This window comes from Channa argus, chromosome 7 (assembly GCF_033026475.1).
Source record: "Channa argus isolate prfri chromosome 7, Channa argus male v1.0, whole genome shotgun sequence".
Lineage (NCBI taxonomy): Eukaryota > Metazoa > Chordata > Actinopteri > Anabantiformes > Channidae > Channa > Channa argus.
In genome coordinates this window covers 11,850,241-11,871,824 of record NC_090203.1, presented here as the reverse complement: position 1 = coordinate 11,871,824, position 21,584 = coordinate 11,850,241, and the positions used below count along the sequence as shown (strand labels likewise).

General features: G+C 41.7%; 1 protein-coding gene across 2 annotated transcripts in view; it reads left to right on the top strand.

Moving 5' to 3' along the window:
- The window catches only part of efna3b (ephrin-A3b), a 52,708-nt gene that overhangs the window by 12,269 nt on the left and 18,855 nt on the right, over positions 1-21,584 (top strand). Inside the window, exon 2 of one of the 2 annotated variants that reach the window (XM_067511467.1) lies at positions 18,213-18,430. The exons of the other annotated variant lie outside the window; for it this stretch is intronic. Within the exon in view, the coding sequence (XP_067367568.1) occupies positions 18,324-18,430 (107 nt within the window). The 5' untranslated portion in view covers positions 18,213-18,323. The remainder of the gene's footprint in view (positions 1-18,212; positions 18,431-21,584) is intronic. 2 annotated transcript variants of the gene reach the window in all.

The window sequence follows — 21,584 nt, the reverse complement described above, 5'->3', positions numbered from 1 at the left end:
ATCTGACAACTCCAGGTGCCCTATCATAGCTGTGCAAAAATCCAATACTTCCATAAAGCAGCTGCAGTCATTGATTTGCAAAATTACCTGCAATGTCAATAGAGTGATTTCTGTTTACTCACATTGTCAGTTGTCACATATTGTCAGTTCATCCAGTATTATCTGTAAGTGCACCGTGTGTGTTTGTGATTTCATATGCACCTTTTCATTTTGACCTTTGGTGTGCAATTTAGTGAGCTTTTTTTATAACGTGCATATGCATTTACATGGACAGCTGTGTCTTTGTGTATTCTGAGCACAGTCAGTGGCTGTCAAAGGAGGTAGATAGAAAACGAGGATGGCTGAGAGCTAGGAGAGCTAGTGATGCTGGCTGGCCTCAGTGCTAACACCCACGCTGTCTGTAGGCTCTGCTCTCTGCTCCTATGCTTTGAGGCACAGGAATGCGCTAGAACTGCTGTAGTAAGACCGAATATGAATGAGTGTTTACTACCTCACTCAGCCAACTTCTCTCTTACTCAACCATCGTGTTCTTAATGAAAGTCCAGGATGACTGCTGGAGGTGGATATATGCACTATCCTTTTTTTCTCTTGTATTATAGGGATGCAGAAAGAGAGTAGAGGATGGAGATAGGTGGAGAAAAAGAGGAAAGGGGGTGTATGGTAGATGTGGGGGTTGCAGGGTTGTTGTAATGAATGTACTGCAGTTAAAAAGATTTCTGTGTCACTTCCCGGGAGAGAGAGAAATAAAGGTGGTGGAGGGGGAGAGGGAAATGTGGGAGGAGATGTTGTGAAATAGGATGTTGTGTTGATGGAGCAGGGTTCTTCGCAGCCAGGCAAACTCTCCTCCCATCCTAGTATGTGTGCATGAGTGTGTGGGGTTGGTTGGTGTGTGCGCACACATGAGTGTGTGGGGTGGGTTGGTGTGTGTGTCTGTGTGTGCGTGTCTGTGCGTGTGCACATAAGTGTGTGGGTGGGAAGGGGGGTTCAAAAAGAATGTGAGAAAAAAGGCATGTGAATGCTATGCAACCCACAAGCATACTTCCCACAAGCGTTATCCACATCTATTAGAAACATACATATGCATACTCCATACTTCTGACATGTGTTCATGCATGCACATGCACACACACATGCACACACACACACACACACACAATCTTTCACTAATCCACACACACATATGTAGAGAAAACTTGTTTCACTGGGACAATCTCTGTCATCACCTCCCACAGATTCCTCAAGGGAGAACATTGTTATTTTCCTCGAGCCCAGATCAAATAAAGTGGAGCAAAGAGGGAATACACACACACAGACCAAACATGAATTTAAAGAATAACACACTATACACTTCTATGTTTGCTAAAGTGTGATCGAATAAAACACAGACTGATGACACCCTTCTGGCCGCTCTTTGTGTGTATTGTAAATTGACGCTCCCACAATACATGATGAGTGTTTTCCCCCCTGAGGTGAATAGCATATGTATTGTATCATATATTGCAATTTTCTACTGTATCAGTTCAAATAATCAAAGTCTCCATGACACCCTCCTCTTAGAACAGATACTGCTGCAGAGGTAAGAGGGGTTAGGGAAAGAGACCAGTTTAACTCCGCACCAGCTATATCTGTTGGCCTCTGTTGTTGCAAAAAAGACGAGCGAGCACACAACAAGAAAGAACAGACAGAGAAAAAAAATCATTGATGAAGGTTGGAGGGGACGGAGGGGAGGGGACCAAAGAATGGAGAAAGAAGGGTTCTGCAGAACAGTGCTGCCAAAACCGGGGTCAATTGTGATGAAAATGGCTGTTCACATGACCACAATAGCGGCTGAGTGACAGCACTAAAGCAGCATGGATGGGCTTATCCTGATCACTCAGGGTCTTGACTGGGGAAATCACAATGCCCTGGAGATGTGTCCTTTTTAGGCTTGGAGGATCACAGAGCGCCCACGGTCCAAAGCTTTGGCCCTGAAATGTCCCTGACATTACCATATCAATGCTGCCCTGGCTATTCCGCCAAGGAGCAGGGCGGCTAGCGATAGTGCTTCCCGTTAGCATCGCCCTGTGCCTTCGCAAGGCTATTCAGCAGGGAGTCAATGCTAACTCAATGCTAAGTGTGAATGGGAAGACGTGTAAGCTCACTCCTGTAGTGTGAACCCATGTCTGGAGGTGCATTCAGACCAGTGTTTGTGTGTCTCGGTGTCCCTCATTCCTGCTTTATCTCTCTGTCCCACGCTGTTTTTCACATTTCTAAGTTCTCATGGAAAGAGCTGCGCATCATATGGTTGCTCTTCGCTTCTTTTTGGTCCCAGTTTTATTTTGGAATCATAATTTTAGATTATTGAATTTATTTTTCTCTTGCTTAACAACATTTATCACTGGATTTTATTGAAGACATTTCTTTAATTAGACACAAAGCAGTTTTAAAAAAAACTGCTTTACTATTACATGATAACTAGGCGAACAATAAGTGATGTGGCTAGAAGTGGACCAGTGGACCTGCTTACTTGACCTTGCTGCAAGATTATTCTCCCCTAATAAAACCCAATGTAGGGGGAGGCCATAGCTCAGTTGATAAGGCAGTAAAATTTAAACAATGTCACAATAGAGGCTTGAGCAATAGATTTTCAAAAGCAAGGAACAGTTTTAAGAAGCCAAACTATACATTACTCTTCTCTGCCAAGTGTTTTTCCTAAACGTAAAATTGACTTACTTTTAAATACTCTTTCAAAAAGTTAGCAGTACTCATGTATTGTGACTACATTAAGCTACTGAATTAATTTGTTAATGATTTCTTAGGAAAGGCTCCTGCCCTCTCATGCACTTTTTCCCTAAAAGAATAAAGCATTGTTTTTGTCATATCCGCTCTAATATCATCCTATTCACAAACTTAGACAAATTCCTTATATAATAGAAAATGGATAAAACTGCAGAGTTGAGGGTGTGTTTAAGAAGAAAGGGTGGTGTGAGAAGAGTCTAGAGTGTTGCTAGGGATATATCACATGATATTCGCATTATATGGCGTTTGATATCATCACAATGCAATCAAAGATATTAGCCAGCAAGAGTACAAGCCACAATGCAGTGTTAATGTAATTATTACACCATGGGGAGGAACTAGATGAGCTGGAGAGGAAGGGCAGGTTTCTAAATGATGCAGAGGGAATGGACAATGAGATGGAAAGGAAGGAAGGAGAAAATCGATGGCTAAAAGTAAAGGATGGGAAACTAAAAGGGCAATGAAGAAAGCAAGATGCAGAAGACAGGTAAGATATTGGCCCTGGACTTCTTGCTTTGTCACTGGAAATCAGAGCCACAGGGCAGGATGCTGTTTGATTTGCTGTACTTGTTTTAATCTGTGTGTCAGCGCGCACACACACACACACACACACACACACACACACTCTGAGTTGGCCTCCAGTCTGTCTATGAGTATCGGCAGAGAGCTGAGAGGTTATCATGCGTCGTCAGGTGCCAGACCGACTCTTGGTAGCAGGTTTGTCATTTGTAATTAGAGAGAAAAGGAGAGCTGGCTTGTTTTTTCTCTCTTCTCTCTCCTATTCTCTGGCTGAAGGCTGTCTCTAGGTATCGACAGACAAGTGACAAACACGCACACACACACTTTCACACACACGCACACAGATACAGATGCACTGACACACGTTTGATGGGCCAAGTTTGATTCCATTAAGTGGAGTTTGTCAGTTAGTCAGTAAAGTGTTAGGGTGAATGCTGATGACCAGACGGTGAATCCCACAGAGCTAAACAGGATCTGAAGCAGCCTGTTCAGACACTCATAACACAGAGGGTGACTGAGCAGTGGCAGGCCTAACTATGGCTATTTTATGTCAGTCACACACACACCCTATCTGGTGTTGTATGGCTATGTGGTCACGGTCCATGCAGCTCTGAGTTCTGGTCACGGTTAAAAAGGCTTCCTTCTGGAGAGGAGGGGGGAAAGTAGAGTCTTAAGACAGAGAAGGAGATGGGGAGTAAGGGGGGATAAGAGAAGTGGGAGATAATAGGAGAGGACTTACAGTGGGGGAGGAGGGCTGGGATGGACCAAAGAGGGAGTGAAAAGGGGAAGATAGAGGCTGAAGGTGGGTTTTCGATGTATGAAAGCCTGCATGCCTCCATTCCTGTTCTATTGATGTATTCTAATGCTAAGTGTGTAATGCTGGGACTCAACTGGTCTCTGGGAGAGACGAGCCTTTGATAGGCACAACCAGGCTCTGGGACAGATCCCTTGCATGCCATTCATATGCATATCTCTCTCTCTGTGTATATGTATGTGTGTGTGCATGTACACACAGTTTTTTTAAGCCATTTAAGTAACTGTTTTTTGGCCATTTGTGCCAGTGGTAGATTGGTCTAATTTCCATATCAATGTGAGCGTGTTTTAGACTGTTCAGAGCATCATACACCCTAATCCTAAATTACCCCCTAGGACCATGCTCATGGATGTTTTTATGATCTGGCATCCTATGATTCTGTGTCTTTTAATTTTCCATGGTAGGAGCATTTGAATATGCAGTGTTTCGTGTGTGGCCACGGTGTAATGCAGCACATCTGATCATGTAATTGGCCATCTGCAGAGGAGTGCAAAGTGCAGAACTGCAAAGCAGACTACATCTCACTAGCCTGTCCAGGAGGTGTGTGTGTGTGATTTATATGTGCCCCCTGTGAGCTGTTTGTGTGGAGAAAAAACATTCTTGCGTGAATTGCTTTGTTTGCCATGTTTTCCGGTCCCAAAACGATTATAGCATGAAATTCCACACGCTTTGTATGGCAAAGGGGGTCTCACATGTGGACAAAGTCACACACACCACCGTGACACACCAAAGCCAGAAGTCAGGGAGACTGGTTAATGACTGTCGGGGTCAGAAAGGGAGAATGACTGTGGTAGTGTCAAGGTTTTGTGACAGATGCTGGTTGTAAAATGCCTTGCTCACAGGTTTATTGTTGTGAAAAAGTAACGATCAGTTTCAGCAAGATTGATGCCATTCCTTGTTTCTTTCTTTCTTTCTTTTTCTCACACACAGACATGCACACGCACACGCACACACCCTGAATCTTTAATCGCCCTCTGGGTCGCTCCCACGAGTGACCCTCTTTACACTTGAGCACTTAGGTAGGTTTCCTACTTGAATTTGTTCCTCAACTCCAACCTCCTTCGCTGGTTGTTCTGACTTTACCTCCTCTAGCCTGCATGCACCATGGAAAGCTGTTATATTTACCAGCGTGCATTTGCCCAGTGCATGTGAGTATATGTGTTTTTATGCCTGATAGAAAGGGAGGAGTTTGTCAGAGTGCATAGAATTGGATGGATGTTTCAAAACAGAGCAAAACCTGAATATTAGTGCCAGCCACTGATGCTTTCACCTCTCAGTGTGTGTGTGTGCGTGTGTGCTTAGAGGCACTGGAGGTTATTTGATCTCATTGTGTTGTTGGAGAGTAGGCTGCTCTCTTGCTTTATGACCGGAGCTGTAGGGAGATATTCAGCTTCACTTGCCTCCCCTCAACAATCCATCATCGCTCTCTCAGCAGACAAACGCACTCCCATCATCCTATTACTTCCCCTCACACTCAGAAACATTTAAGACTTTCTCTCACTACCTCGCACTTGCATGCACCTTAATGTATGCACATATTCTCACACTCCCTGCACAGTTTTTTTCTTTAGAAGCCGAGAGAAAGGAAGACTGTCTCCGTGTTTGGGTGTTTCACAGTGTATAAATGAGTGACAAAGTGAGCGTGTGTGCCTGTTATAATTGTGATAGTGTTTCTGTAAGTGATTATAAGCTGTTGCAGTGTGAAAGCAATGCGACTCCTTCGTTAAGATGTTAAGTGTGTGGTAAACTGAACAGGGACGTGGACTCAGCTAATGACTGTTTCTGCACACTTCATCAGATTGCTCGCCTGCAATATTGCCTCCTATCACTCTCTGGCACCACTGGCGCTTAATAGCGTGTGTACATTTGATGGTGTTTGTGTGCCCGTGTGTACGTCTGATCACGACATATATTGCTTTGTTGAGCCATTACAGTTTAATAGGCATAGTGGAATGTGCGACGCGTTAATGCTCCGACAACATGAAGTAATGACACAATGAAACAATTAAATATGGTGGACGAGAATTACTTTTCGAACAAGCTGCACCTAGAAGCAATTTAGAGTACAGATTAGGCTTATTAAGAGAAGAGAGGGGGAACTCTATCATTTACAGTCTCTTTCGTCATTGACTTCCAACTCTCTGTCAGCATGACTTTATATCTGCTGACTCACAGACCGGTGAACCACAGAGAAATTCACCTTGAAATTAGAAGTTTTGTCTGAGTGATTATATGCATGTTTACATGGGTGTATTAAGAGGTGGTATATTGGCCCAACAACACCTTATACTTTGCAGACTTAGGGCTATTTCCAGGGATGTCCTGATGCTGAAAACCAGTATTGAGCATCAGACCCGATACTGCCCTTGTGTACCTGTGCTCGTTCTCAGGTGCTGCTCTCAATACCATGTTAGTCTCTGCAGGTAGGCAGAGGGGAAATAATGTCTGTGGTTTAGAGCTGTTTTAAGATAATTGATGGCGAAAAAAGTAAATGCGACTGCAAGCTCTGCTCTACTAAGGTCTTAAGATCCATTTACTGATAGTCAAGTTTCTTAAGATTATTTTAAGAAACATGATTATTTAAGTGTTTGCGAGTGACATTAGCGACAAGCGAGGGAGATCCATAGTAACTCGTGTTACAGTTTTATCTGAGTTATTTTACCAACATATCCCTCTGTTGACTCTCCAGTCTGTGTTGTCTGAGCCTCTCCATTCAATCTCACTTCAAATATGTGCTTTGTTTTTTTTTCTTCTCAGCGAAAGTTAGTCTGTTTAGAAAAACCCAATCACTCCCAGAAGGACACGTCTATCCTAGATCCTTCAGTCACCTGGCGTGTACTTTAGACTGTCAGAGATTAGAAGTCTGTGACAGGTAGTGGAAACAACTATTAAGTATGAACTGTCCAGTCTTCAAAAGTCTCCATGTGTGTCCCCACTACTATTTAGACCAGTGTCTCTCACCAGTGCCCCTCATCTCTCATCTGTGCAGTGAGTTGATGAGGATTTACAAGTTGCTGTCCAGCAACTTATACCAGAAACAAAGCAGTTTAGTGCCAGTACCAGTACTCTATTAGTATTAGTAACTATTTGCTCTTACACTCATCCTGGGAAGTGTTATTTGGACATCTCTTGCTATTTCTGCTATTGATTAATTGTGTATTTTCTGTCCGTAGATAAATGATAAGAATATAGCATCAAATTTAAAGCAAAATAAATGACTGAAACCAGAGTTTTTATATTTACAGATGCTAAACATGTATTTTTTCTCTCTGCCTTCTTTGAGTATAGGACTTTTACTGTCTTTAAGGGTTCCTTGTGAGTTTCCTCTGGAGATTCTGGTTTCCCCTGACAGAGGTTTCCTCCAGAATTATGCAGGTCAGATGAACTGGAAACTCTTACTTGTGCTTGACTCTGAATGTATTGTCCAGAGTGTATTCGACCTTACAGCCTCCCTGTATTGAGTAATTGTCAAAGACATGAATGGATAGATTAGTGGTTGTTCTTTTTCCTTTTCATTTTTATGGTTGCAGCTTTGTAAAATCTTGTATTGTAATATATATGTACAAATATGTACAAATCTTAGGCTGAGCACCCACCTCATGACCAATCTACCCTTGGGTAGGTGAAACCACTAGTCTGTAGCAATAAGTAACTCTTTCATAGCCAGTTAGTTACAAACTTTTCCCTATTTATGTCTGTGATAGTTTCCAAATGCTGTTGAGATGCTGTTGTTAAAATCTTGTCAGTATCAGACAAACTAACAAACATAAGGAGACGAATAGGGTCAGACCTCCAAGCATATTGAGTGTGGGCACAGATATACACAGCCGTATGTCTATATCTGTGTTTAAATGTTGATTTGCTTATGTGTTAAGCGTAGGAGTCAGTGAGACTGTAAATTGTCTGACTCATCAAGCACACTGAGAAACTACTGGGAAATTCTGAGGTGATTTGTCATTTTTTTTATGTAGGTGTTGTCTACGTTTCCCCATCTTTTCTACTTCTCTGTCTTTCTGTTTTTGTCTTCTCTCACATGTGTGTCTTTATGTAATCGTTTATAAAGATCTGTTGAGAATTAGAGATCGAAAACCCATTTACAGAGGTTACCTACGTAAAGTCTGCCTATTTGTCTGCTGTGAAATCGAAACCTTACCCTCTGCCGTTCCCTCCGTTTTATTCCCGCTCTTATTCCCCTCACTCAGGCTTGTCTCTCTCGCTCTTAACCCCTTTCTCTCGGGGGGTCACAACTCTACAATGGAGGAGCGATAAGAGGAGAGATAAGATGATTGGGAAGAAATGAGGGAATTTGTTAAAGATAGAGGGATGGACAGAGAGGTCATTGGTGAGGAATAAAGAGTATCGGGGTAAAGCCACATTTGATGAAGGATGGAGAGTGAGCCTGCGTACACACAAAGGCTGTTGAATTTTCTGTTGTTTAACAAGAATGATAGTTTGAAGTTTGATTTACAGACATAGTCAAGGACTGGAACAGTTAAGTAATGGTGTATAGTTTTACATACAAACATAAAATAACATTTACAGTTAATAGTTGTAATGTTTCTAATCGCTCTTTTTTCCTCTGCTGTGCAGCGTATGTTCAGTTTGCAAATGAGTGTGAGATTTGTCTGCTGCCCATTTTTGCCCATACCCATTTCATTTTGCCCGTAAACATTTTCAAAACTGGATCCAATTACAATTTACTGTCACTAAAGAGTAAAATACTAATTGATCAAGGAGCAATGATAGACACAACCCAAGATGTAGTTTGAATAAATGGACTACTTGAAATTGGTGCAATGACTTATGTATATCTCAATACTTTAGTAAATACCACATCATATGGACCTTGAGGTAGTGGCATTATAGTCATTGCAGCAGCATTCATTTTTTCCATATCATACGCCTTTCCATCAGCCAAGCAGCAATAATAGGCAGCCAACCGACTTATTCATTCTGAATCTTGGTTCTTGGTTTAGTAGCTGCTCGCCTTCTGACGGATCCGTGCCCACACAACGGATGTGTACACGCTTCTATTCATACTACAACTTGTGATATAAACAAACATATTTTCAATTCTAGAAAAGAGCAACAATGAGAAGAACCATTTCTTTGTGTGTTGTATTTGACTGAATTTCATCAAAAAGTGGAAAATTTTAAAACGATGTGTAAATGCTTCACATAAGCGGTGTCAAGGATCTTCAAATGCTACATGCCTTAAAATTATGTGCACTAATTTTTGACCTCGGTGTCACATATCTAATGATGCAAAACAGACGTTATCATTTACATCTTTATATTCATGTCAAATGATGGACTAACGTCAAAATAGTAGGAATCATCCACCCCCTCGTTTAACAGCTTCCCTGATCCAATCAAAACGCTTCTTATTCCGAGAAACAGAAAGACATGGAGCCTCACAATTGTTCAAGCAGGTGCAACAGTCACATGTGATGTTCATTTGAATAAAGTTACAACCCCAATTCAAAACAAGTTGGGACGATGTGTAAAATGTAAATTACAACTGAATGCAATGATTTGCAAATCTCATCAACCCATATTAGTCATAATAGAACATAAACAAATCAGATGTTGAAACTGAGACATTTTACCATTTCATGGAAAATATTAGCTCATTTTGAATTTGATGGCAGCAACACATCTCAAAAAAGTTGGAAGAGGGTGATGTTTACTATTATGTAGCATCCCCTCTTATTTTAACAACTGTCTGTAAACATCGGGGAAGTGAGGAGACCAGTTGCTGGAGTTTTAGGAGAGGAATGTTGTCTCATTCTTGGCTGCTGCAGGATTCTAGCTGCTTTTTGTTTTCAGATGCAACAAATGTTTTTTATTGGTGAAAGGTCTGGACTGCAGACAGGCCAGTTCAGACTGTTTTCCTGCAAAGCTATGCTGTTGTGATGGATGCAGTATGTGGATCAGCATTGTGTGGCTGAAATATGAAAGTCGTTCCATGAAATGAGCTAATACTTTCCATGAAATTGTACAATATCTCTGCTCCAACATCTGCTATGTTGTTTATGTACTATTGTGAATAAAATATGGGTTGATGAGATTTGTACATCCTTGCAATCTGTTTTTATATACATTTTACACATTTTCCCAACTTTTTTTGAACTGGGGTTGTAACTTTATTCAAATGAACATCACATGTGACTGTTGCACTGTTGTATTTCTGTTATATTTTACATCCTTCAATGACATGTCTACAACCTCTCAATTTCTAAACGTTGTCCATACAAACATTTGCATAGAAAAAGTCTGAGTTCTATAACCTTTCAGCCACTTCCTTTCAGAAATGTAGCATCACTTGGGCAGAGTCACTCCACTGCAAACAGATGTGTGTTTTTGTAACAAATGGTTAAAACCCTCCTGAAATGTTGGTATGAACGTGTCTTGCGTTCACCTGTACGTGAGTTGGACACTTATGAAAGACAAAGAAAAACAGAGAAATCTTTAAGTTAAAAATGATCTGCCAGTATAAAATTTGTCTGTATGCCTTACCAGATAATGATAGTGAAGCATAATTTTATGACCAAATGAAAGAGAAAGAAGAGGTATTTAACTGTGCTTCAGTCATTTCAGCTTGAATGCATAACCTTTAGAAAAATACACACAAAAAATCCAAATGTGGATGGAAGCTTTTTTCTATATATTCCTGCTTTAGTGTGGTCATGGCTGAAGTGAATAAGGGAGAGGGTGATAGGAAAAGATGGGTTGGAGGGGGGTGAGAGTTTGTTATTAAATGATGCGTGCTGAAGGGAGGGGGGGACGATTCACTGTGAGAAATGGCATGATGTGAGTGTGAGAAGAGAGAGGAGAGTGTGGAATGATGGAAAACAGGATTAGATAGACAACGCCGCAGGGAAGTGGTTTGGGCCTGTAGCGAGGAGAACTGTGTGAGTAAAGTGACAGAGAGAGCCAGTGTACAAGTGAGAGAGCGAGAGACAATTAGAGGGAGGAAAGAAGAGGCAAAAATGAGTCAAGGTAGGGAATCAGAGTGGATAAGCTGGAGCTGGGTGAATGAGGACAAAGGAGATGTGTCGGGAACGCGATGAAGGGAGAGAGACAGAGGAGGGAGTCACAAAGTCCGTGTAACTGTAACAGAGTCTGACACAAAGCTCCAACCTAAGCTAATAGCTTGTCTATTAATATCTCCTACTAATGACTGTCACCCCCTGTCACGGTGGCAGCGAGCATAATCCTTATCAGTCTTTAACTTTTACCTCCTGAATAATGATCCTAATAAAATGTTTAAATGTGGAGGAGAACTGAGTGACCTGCTGTGTGAAGGCCACGAGCTGTGCCCGAACATTTCTGTAACTTTCGAAACAAAATACCCGGATATTCCCACTGGGCACACTGTGATTGGCACAGTGTGTGCAGGTGAGAAACAAGCCAATGTTTCAACTTCATTCATTACACAAATGTATCTGTCACTTTTCATGTGAGCGGCCGACGGCAACAGGAGGAGAAAATGTTTAAAAACGTCTGCTTCTGTCTCCGTATATTCTCACTATGAGAGCTGACTTTTCACTCCACTTTACAACGCATGACCATTTTGAATGACTATTAAGGCTTTAGATTTCAGAGACGATTAGACATATGCAGTGGTCTGAAGTAGATCTGTTTGAGCGTACACCAGCCTGTCCCTGTTTGAGATGCCACCTAGTCATCTCGTCATCCATCCTCATCATGCTCTTCTGTTGTTTCCTAGTCATCTCTTACCTGCCCACTATCCATTAAAGAATATGCTATTGTACCTGAAATACGGAGCATAAAGGCTTGAGGGGCTACTTTAGTGCAGACAAGTATAACCAGCCACAGCTGAGTCCATAAACACTGTTTTTATTAATACAGTTGTGAGTTATGAGGCTTTCCAGACAGTTGTTTAAAATACTGTGAAGAAGGATATTCTTCCATGAAAGATTTTTTTTTTTTTATGTATTTGATAACTTTATGCAAAGAGTTGCCAGATGACATAAAGTGACCATCTTAAAGCTTTTTGTATTAATACCCCTGCAACATAAGTCAGTGCTATTGTTGCTCTATTCTCACTTAGAAAACACTGCTTTTATGTCTCTCAGCAAAGTGCTTAAAAGGTTATTCTGATGTGGAATTTTTTTACTCATATTTTACATTTTTGCTGCCCATTCATTGTTGATTCTGTTTTAATTCACTTGGTTAAATACAGTTTTAAGTACATACCTCTCAGGCTCATTAATTCCGATTCAATTGCAAACAGCACAGAAAACCCCAGGGACATGTAATTCAGCCAGTGAAGGTAATCAGTCAGTGTGAATAAGAATCCAATAATTGTTTTTAAAGTGTTGCATCAGCACACTGGCATCAAGCTACAGAGCTTTGTAAACAAGTTCAGTTTGGCTTTTCATGACTTTATATCATTCAAAGAATAACACAACACATCAAAGAAACTTAGTTAAGAGATGGTGGACCTCAGTTGTATACTGTGTCACCGGTTGGACAAGGAAGACGAGGAACCAAATGACAATCTACAATTGTATATTAAGAAAAAAGTCTTTTCTTTTTATTGATAGTTGTGTTAGAGATGGCCATCTGGAAAATCACCCAGCAGTCAGACACATCAACAGACAAATCAAAGCAAGATGCAGCTAATTAAATCTAGGTTTAACAGCCCACAAAAAGAAAATGTGTTACAATATTTAGACAGTTTTTTTGTGGTAGTAGAAACTATTTTGAATATGTGACATAGAAAAACAATTGTAATAATAAGACACAGGAGGTGAAACAGTCCTTTTTATAGCTGTGCCAACCCTATACAGTGACCAGCATTAGTCTGTTCAGCAGAGAGTAGAGAATGCATTTGTCCCTCTAAATATAAAATTGTTACTAGAAATGAGAAGGCACCTCCGATGTTTCTCATCAGAAAATTTCACTCTCAAAAAAATGTAAAGCTAATTAAAATCTCCACAGCAGATTAGCCAGGACAACAAATGGAGGAACAGAAACTTTAATTGCAAAATGGGAGATTGCACATGGTGCAGAGAAAATTTATTTCACGATTGACAAGGGGGACAATACTAATAAAGAGTAGGCCTTTCTTCTCTCACGTTGTTTGTCTAACTTCTTTCACTTGCATTCCCTTCTTGCTCCTTAGTTTTGCTCACTTACAAAGTCGGGAAGAGTTGTTAAGCGAGGACAGATGAGTTGGTGCATCACATATTTATTAAGTGGGGTGTCTGCTCATTCAAATCCTTTGGAAGCCATCACACATTTCAATTAAACACTTCCACTCATGGTTGCTAAATTGCAAATTGTGTCTTCGGGCTTCCCTGAGAAGCTTCACCCTCTGAGCACCAGTTAAGATGTCCTTGAAATCAGAGGGTCTCGATCGATTTTCTGCACACAGGCTGTAGGATGGAGTATTGTGGAAATGAAGAACCAAATCTCCTCTCACAGTGCCTGTGTCTCTCCATTTCTTTAATGTTTCTCTCCCGGAAACATCTCCCTGCCAGTGTGACCCCTGACACACAGAAAAAAACACAAAAAAACAGTGCATGCAAAAGCCAGAACAAACACTCTGTTTTGCTGTTTCTGGTTGTCCCACTTGTCTCCTCGCACAGTGGCTATGTAAAGGCGAGGCTGGTGTGTTCTCACCGCTCGCACTTAACACACACACACAGACATAACCCCATATACGGAGTAATATCAGCTTTGTCATTCTTAAATGGTGCGTTTAAGTCTTTGTAACTGATGCCGAGGGGAGCAGTGAGATGCGTAAACGACATCATATAGGCACAATCACACTGGGACATCACTGCTCCTTGTCTGCTGTAATGACTGCACAGAGAGAGAGATGGAAGTGAGGTAGTAAATAAGCAGAGAGGAAAGTAAACAAGTTGAGAAAGAAAAAGGCAAGAGACAGAGGGGTAATAAAGAGAAGGCAGAGGCTTGAAAGCTGACACTGCATATTCGTACTCAGCGGGAGATCTGAAGTCCTATGAAGTTTCTTTGTTTCTACCACATGGACATAAACACTAATAGGTGTGTTCCTGTGTTTGTGCATAGGACTGTGCCTGGACTATCTGCTGCTACATTCACTGGTGTGTAGAAGACATTTAGGACACCAGGGACTCACACACACACACACACACACACACACACACACACACACACACACACACACACACACACACACACACACACACACATCTGCTACATATAAATGAACAGCAATCTTTTCCACATTAGAGCTTGCATGACTCATTGTAACAGAGCCTCACATATACACATTAGCCCATTGACATTAGCCAAGCTTGTAGGTTTATGTCACTGGAAACATCTGCCCGATGCCCTCCCTCCTCTTCATTTTCTCCCTGACCTTCATGACCTCTCACTCTGTCTGCTTCTGTCTCCCTGACCAGCCTTATTTGCTCGCTCCATCTCTTGCCTCAATGTTCCACACGATGATGCTCTTCCTCCTAGTTTTTGCCAAATTCCACACCAGCTTGTTTTTGTCCCTGCAACACACGAAAAATAGCCAAGGATTACTTTCGCAATCAGCACACTAACAGATCTGACAATAGCCACCCAGTGGTATTGTGCACACATAGACACATAACATAAACAAGAATTTAATTTGTATGTTTATGCAAAGCCAGCATTTGCTATTCAAACCAGCCAACCACAGCCAATTACAACCAATCCAATTACCTTCTATATGCAACACTTGATATCAAGAAAAGGTCTGCTTAGTCTTAGTGAACAATGCTGTGATTCAAACAAGCACATGCTGGACTAGTGTGTGTGTGTGTGTGTGTGTGTGTGTGTGTGTGTGTGTGTGTGTGCACTGACCTGCAGGTTATTCCCTGGTTGGCTCTTTGTCATGTTTGATTGGCTGCCTGCCGGTTTCATCACATTGCACCAGAGACAGAAACAGACCTCATGGCTTCTCACCCTCAGGTCTCCCTCTTTCTGTCTATCTCTCTCTCCTTCTTGCTTTCCATCCTTCCCTCTCTCTCTCTGTTTGTGTTTTAGTCCAATTGAGCTGAGTTCTAAGCCCAGCGTTGGCTGACTTTGGTTTCGTCTGGTCAAGCTGTAGGGAAGCACTTTGATTGAAGAGACAGAACAAAAGCTCACACTGCCACGTTTGAAGCAGCTGTCCTGTGCATGACAGTCTCACAGATAATACACACACATGCCAGCCCAAATGAGCAGATACACTAACTGACTCACACATGTACACACACAAGTAGCCACTGACATACGAGGCCAAGTTGGGCTGCAGGAGCAACTCTGACCCCGCAAATGTGTATGTAACCTGCACGCTGCTTACCTGTATCGGCACACCAATGGCTATTTCTTTCTTACCCTCACATGTGTACACACACAGAGACCTTGAGTTTATTATCTCTACCGTAATTTGCCCCAGATTTACATGTATTTGGTGTAAAAAAAATTAATTTTAATCTGCCAAATTATACAAAGACTTTGTGCAGGTACAGGTGACTCAATTTCAATTAGGCCTGCATCTACATAATATTTTCAAATGCATCAATTTACTTTTTGATTCATCAATTAATCATTAGGAATAAAACCTTATAAAACTGAAAAAACGACCAAGGTAACGATGTCACATGCTTTATTTTGTCCCACCCACACAGTAATAGTATTTAATTGACTTAAATCTAAGATCAAACTAGGAAGAAGATTCTCACATTTGAGACCCCTGAAAACACACACTCATTGTGCATTGTTGCCTTAATATGCACTGAGGTGTAGGACATCAATTTCTGTATAAATATATTTCAAATCATCAGATTGTCAGATATATTACATTTTCTGATGGCACTGGTGATAACTCAAATATCAGTATTATAAAATTTGTATGAAAATAAATAACATAATATTAATGTGTAAGATTATATTGTGGGTCACCTGACTCACCTGACTGTGATGCAGCCTTGAAGATCAGAAGGTCAAATCATAATAAATAAATCTTACATTGGCCAGTACTAACTTACACACACATACACTTATCTTAACTATAACCCTTTACTCTTCTGTTCTCATCATCTCTCATTTTTTGCTGTTTCTGCAACAAGGGAAATAAGGAGAAATGATTGGGTGAGCACACCAACAGCAGAAAAGGTGAGAACGATTTGTAGAAAGGAAGAATTATTGGAGAATAGATATAGATGGTGGAGAAAGGCGACAAAGAACAGAGGTTGCTAAGAGTTTAATGCATGAGTTGAAGCATTTAAAGTGAGTTAACTGTGTCTGAGACAAAGAAAGTTCAGAGTTCAGACTGAAGAGCGAGTGCTGGCTGGCTGCCGCTTTTAGCTCTATGGTAATGATAAACATTACAGCAAACTAATGGAGGGACGAGTCAGCTGCGGCGGCCTCTGATGTTGCTTTATCTTCTCTGTTAACGCCCAACACCAGATCACTCGCAACCTCCACTGCCTCGGACAGGAATGCGTGCTAAGCAAATCACCGACCACCTGGACCAACAATAAAGCTCGGGTTTGAATTTCAATCAGTCTGTGACTGGGAGGAGGGATTGAAAGATGGAGGCAGGCAGCCAGAAGGAGGGCGCTGATGAGAGGAGGAGAGATAGAAGGATGGAGGGAAGGACGGGAGGGATGAAGGGGTCAGCCCAGCGAGATAAGGGAGGGCAGGGAATGAGAAATGGAGTATGAAAGTGAAAACAGATGGAGATATTTTACATAGAGGCAGATAGATGGATGACAGGGTGCAATGAGGGGACAGAGCAGAGAGATAATTACTAAGATAGAGAGGGAAATAAGCGACAGGAGAAAAAGGGGGAAAGGGATTACAACTTTACACCAGGGTGGATAGATTGACAGTGACAGACAGCAAGAGGCAGGGCGAAGAGGTGCAGGAGATGAGGGGAACAGGTGATGTCAAACTGAGACAGAAAAGAATGAAAAAGAAAGTATATTTGAAGGGGAGTGAGGACAGCAAGTGAGGGAGAAAGTCCTTGCCAGAGGGGCAAAAACGTCCAAAAGCAAACACTTTTGATTCATTTCTCATGTGTTATTTTGTGATGTCAGCTGTGCCCCTTTGTCTTCTTACACACATCTCTGCAGGCGTACGCGCACGCCTACTCACTTGGCGTCAATCCTAAGCCAGATGCACACATACACACCACCCATCCATAAAGGCACGACAAACGGCCTCCCAAGAAATAACAGCATCTTTTCATATTCTTGAAATTGGCTGAATCAAAGCGCTGTTAACAAGGCAGGGAGCCGGTCTGTCAAAAGAGCTGCACAGCAACCGAGGTGAGCAGGTGGCACATCTGGTTTCAAAAGAGATATTTTTAAATCTCAAACCGGAAGGCAGAACTATACCTATGACAGTTCCTGTGTAAACTGTAGCTGCATTCATATTTTGGCAGCATCCAGTGTGCTAAACTATACTGTAGCAAACTAGAGGTGTATTGTATGCCCAGAAGGGCGGTAAAGTGAGAAATTGAGCTGTGAAGTGGGAGGAGATATTTTGGGCGTCCACAGTGCCAAATCAAGTCCTGTTCAGTTTGTGCGTAGAGCAGTAGTTACATGACCAGGAGTTTGCTGGGCTGATGTAGAATGATTAGCACAACAGTTGAACATATATGGAATTAAAAAGTCAAAGCTTTGGTGCATTTAAATAGTGAGAGAAAAGTGAATTCTCCCAGTCCCAGTGGCAGTAGTGAGTGAAAACTAATTATGGAAAGGTTATAATTTCTCAGAACAAATTGTAATTATTTGCAACCGTTTCACTTATTTACATAAACCTATACTATAGTTTCATTATCCAGGACACTCCTGTGGTTCTATAGTAATTAAATACGTATTGAGTGTAGAAACACTTCTATAGAGGCTGTTGCAGTCCCTTTAACTTTGTGCCTATGAACATAAAGAGGTTATACCTGCAGAGCTAGATGTAAACAACAAAGATTGAATTTTTAGATCGCTGGCCCTTTACAGTGAAGATGAAAACAAGTTGGACAGTGTCAAAAAGTACACACACATTTGGTCCAACTTTTATTTTTGTCTCATTCTATCCATCTATTGTCATAACCACTTCTCCTGTTCAGGGTCACAGGAGATTGTCCCAGCCGTGGCCGGGTGTGAGGCGGGTCGCACCCTGGACAGGTCTTCAGTCTATCTCAGGGCCAACGCACTTCACACTCACATTCATTCCGGCAATGTGGAGTCCCCAATTACCTAACATGGACATCTTTGGACTGTGGGAGGAAACCCACAAAAGCGGGGAGAACATACAAACTCCTCAAAGAAAAGCTCCAGCCAACAGGTAGATTTGAACCTGTGACCTTCTACCTTCAAGCTGTGAGGCAGCAGCGCTAACCGCTCCATGCCGTGCTGCCCTCTTGCCTTATTCTTAAAAGTGAAACGAGAGCTTTTCAGTGAACGGGCTGGGCTTTCTAGGCCGTAGAGAGCAGTGCCCATTAGCAGCCTGATGTTGGTTGCACCTGTGCTTACACATTTTTTGGGGAAGCAGGATGGAGGGATGATGGAATGAAGGGCTGAAGAGGGCAAAGTGATTAGATAAAGATGAAACCCGTCTTGTAGCTGTCCTGTTTGTGTGTGCTCCTGTCTCTTTCTGCATGGATGATAGAATATGATGCTGACTTAGTGTCAGACTCTTTGCTGACACATACAGTAGTTAGAAAGAGATTAAAGAGATGAGAGAAGGGAGGTGAGGGATGAAGGAAGAGTGAGAGAGTGAGTGAAGGAGAGGCTGATATGAAGGAGGACAGATGGATAGATGCAGACGGAGTGGTGCACACTCAGTGGTTGTCTGGGATATAAGTTGTTAAATGAATAGAAATGTATTTCCTGTTTGAGTTCTGGTTTTATTGCTAAATTGTCCCACCTTTCCCTTATCTCTCACCTTCACGTTTCTTCTTTGTCTCCCTTTATATCTTTCTGTGTTGTTATTCACCTCATCGAAGATTGTTTTCCTCTTTATCTGTAAATTTGCTGTTTATCTGCACATTTGTTGTTGCTCACTTTAGAAGCAAATGGCCACACATTGGGCTCTCTCTGATTTAATGTCACTGTGACACTGTCTCACTCTCACCCCATCTCTTCTCTCTTCCTCTCTCTCTCTCTCCCTCTCTCTTTGCGTCTCATATTAAATTTTAATTCCCTGCAGTGGAAGGCCAGAGAGCCTGATAGTGACAGAACCTGACAGAAGTGTGCTAGAGGAAATACAGACAGTGACAGCTTAGAGAGGTGGCATGTGCATATGTGTGCGTCAGTGTATGCAATAGAGGACATATGTTTGTGTTTGCGTATGTGAATACTACCTTCCACTGCTAGTATGTGACAGCTGTTTGTAATGTCTTTAGATTAAGACTATAAACTTGAAGTGAGCAAATGTACTCAAATGTCAAATCTCATCTTTTACCTAAACCTGTTTGGATGTGTGTCTATGTGTGCATGCCTTTGCTTGTTATTGAGTGTGCACTGTCAGCAGAAAGTTGGCACTGAAACTGATAAACCATTATGCACAACTTGGGAGTGCATGTTTATGTGCCATTTTGTGCGGACGTGTGTGCGCGAGCGAGCCTCTGTGTGTTAGGTTTAATGATCTTTTTTGATGGTCTGGTGTAGCGGATATTGAGATAGATGGTCCATATGCTCTTTATGGTCCATGCATATTTCATATTCCAGCAGCAAAGCAGAGCAGAGCAGACATTGCTTATATGGCCAGGATGTTGCACTGGGACGTGGGCTGACTTTATGAGAGCCCATATACACATCCCACCTCTTTGTCCCCTTTGAATAAACGCCCATGTATGAATAAATACAAAACATTTCATAGCACTTTCAAAAAGACACTTGCATATCTATAAACCTTTGGACAGACAGATCAGATCTTAAATGTACCTCTGTGACCACCTGCTGTTTAAGTCCCTGCCTATGTCAGTGGTGCATGTTTGGATGTCGCTCACTGTTAAGCACAGTACTGTGGTTGAGCAAAGTAATAACCTGAAGTGTCTTTAAAAAAAAAAAAAATTGTTGCTAACTTTGCTACTTTTCATTCCCATTTATATATGACAGTAACTTTTTTTGGTGGGGGTGGTCAGAGGGTTTACAGTGCCTACAGTTATTGGTGATTGGTTAGCCTGTTTCCAAAATATTAAAAAACAAAAAACGACGGTCCAGGTATATTACCATTGAAATTAAACAGTGAAATTGCAGCATGAGCACAGGAACATGCAGTACACCCACTCACAAACACGCAGGAAAAAAAAACCTTTTTGCACAAGGTGCAGTGGCTTTATCTAATCCATGATGCTGTATAATACAAGTAGTTTTTAATTCACACAACCTCACTGAATATGCAAACAATTTAATGTATGGGCTTGTGTAGAACTTGGGAATGTGTAAAACCAACCATAAGAACACAAACGTCATTCTGAGGTCCGGACTTCTTGATGTATGGGAACATTTCATTTGGTATTTTATTTACTACAGATGCACTTAGAAAAGTCACCACACATACAAGGTCCATATGAATGCACATTTTGCTGACATGCCATGTGATGATTGACAAGTCACCACCACATGGAGAGGCATATTGACTTCACAAGAGTGTGAAAAAAAGAGAGAGCGGGCGGTGACGACAGATTGACAAGCCAGCAGAGAAAGACAGAGAGGGAGGGAGAGGACGTCAAAAAGATTGAACCTGAAATGAAAAATTGAACGAGAGACGGATGGAAGGACGCTGATAAGGATGGAGAGACAGAGGAGGAGGGTAGAGCAGAGCGCGTAATAGTTGGAGGGAGTAAGAAAGAAAGAGCAAGGGGAGGGGAAGCAGGAATGGGACGTTCTTCTGATAGACTGTCGAGTCTGACAGACTCTGCTCATGCTCAGTGGAGAGAGTCAGCCACATCCCGGCAAAATGACACCCCCAAAACACACACACACACACACAAATACATAAGCTTGCAAATCAACTTGAGTAATCATAAACTAACACATTTTCCAACTACACCTAAACGTTTTTACACTTGATGCACATGCACAAGCAAGATATGTTTTATTGCATATGATAAGGTTTTTGTCACTGCCTCTGTGTTTTTATGTCGTATTGTTCGTTTCAACTGTAAGAGGCTTTGCAGAGCCGTAGGTTTCTGACAGGTTTCTAATTTACTAGAGTTTGAGGTTGACATCAAGCCACAGGCCACATGCAGAGCCCAGAGTTAACATTTCTCTGTTGTGTTTAGGAGGAAAAGACTAATGGAAGATAGAGAAGCGGTGCTTACAGTTACTGTAGCTGCATGTGTAAACCCACCAACACACACACACACACACACACACACACACACACACACACACACAGACAAAACACGCAGACATATACAGATTGTCTGATACATTACACTGCACAAACTCAAGGTTTCTGCACTAGTTATTTGTAAGCCTGTTGTGTGCAG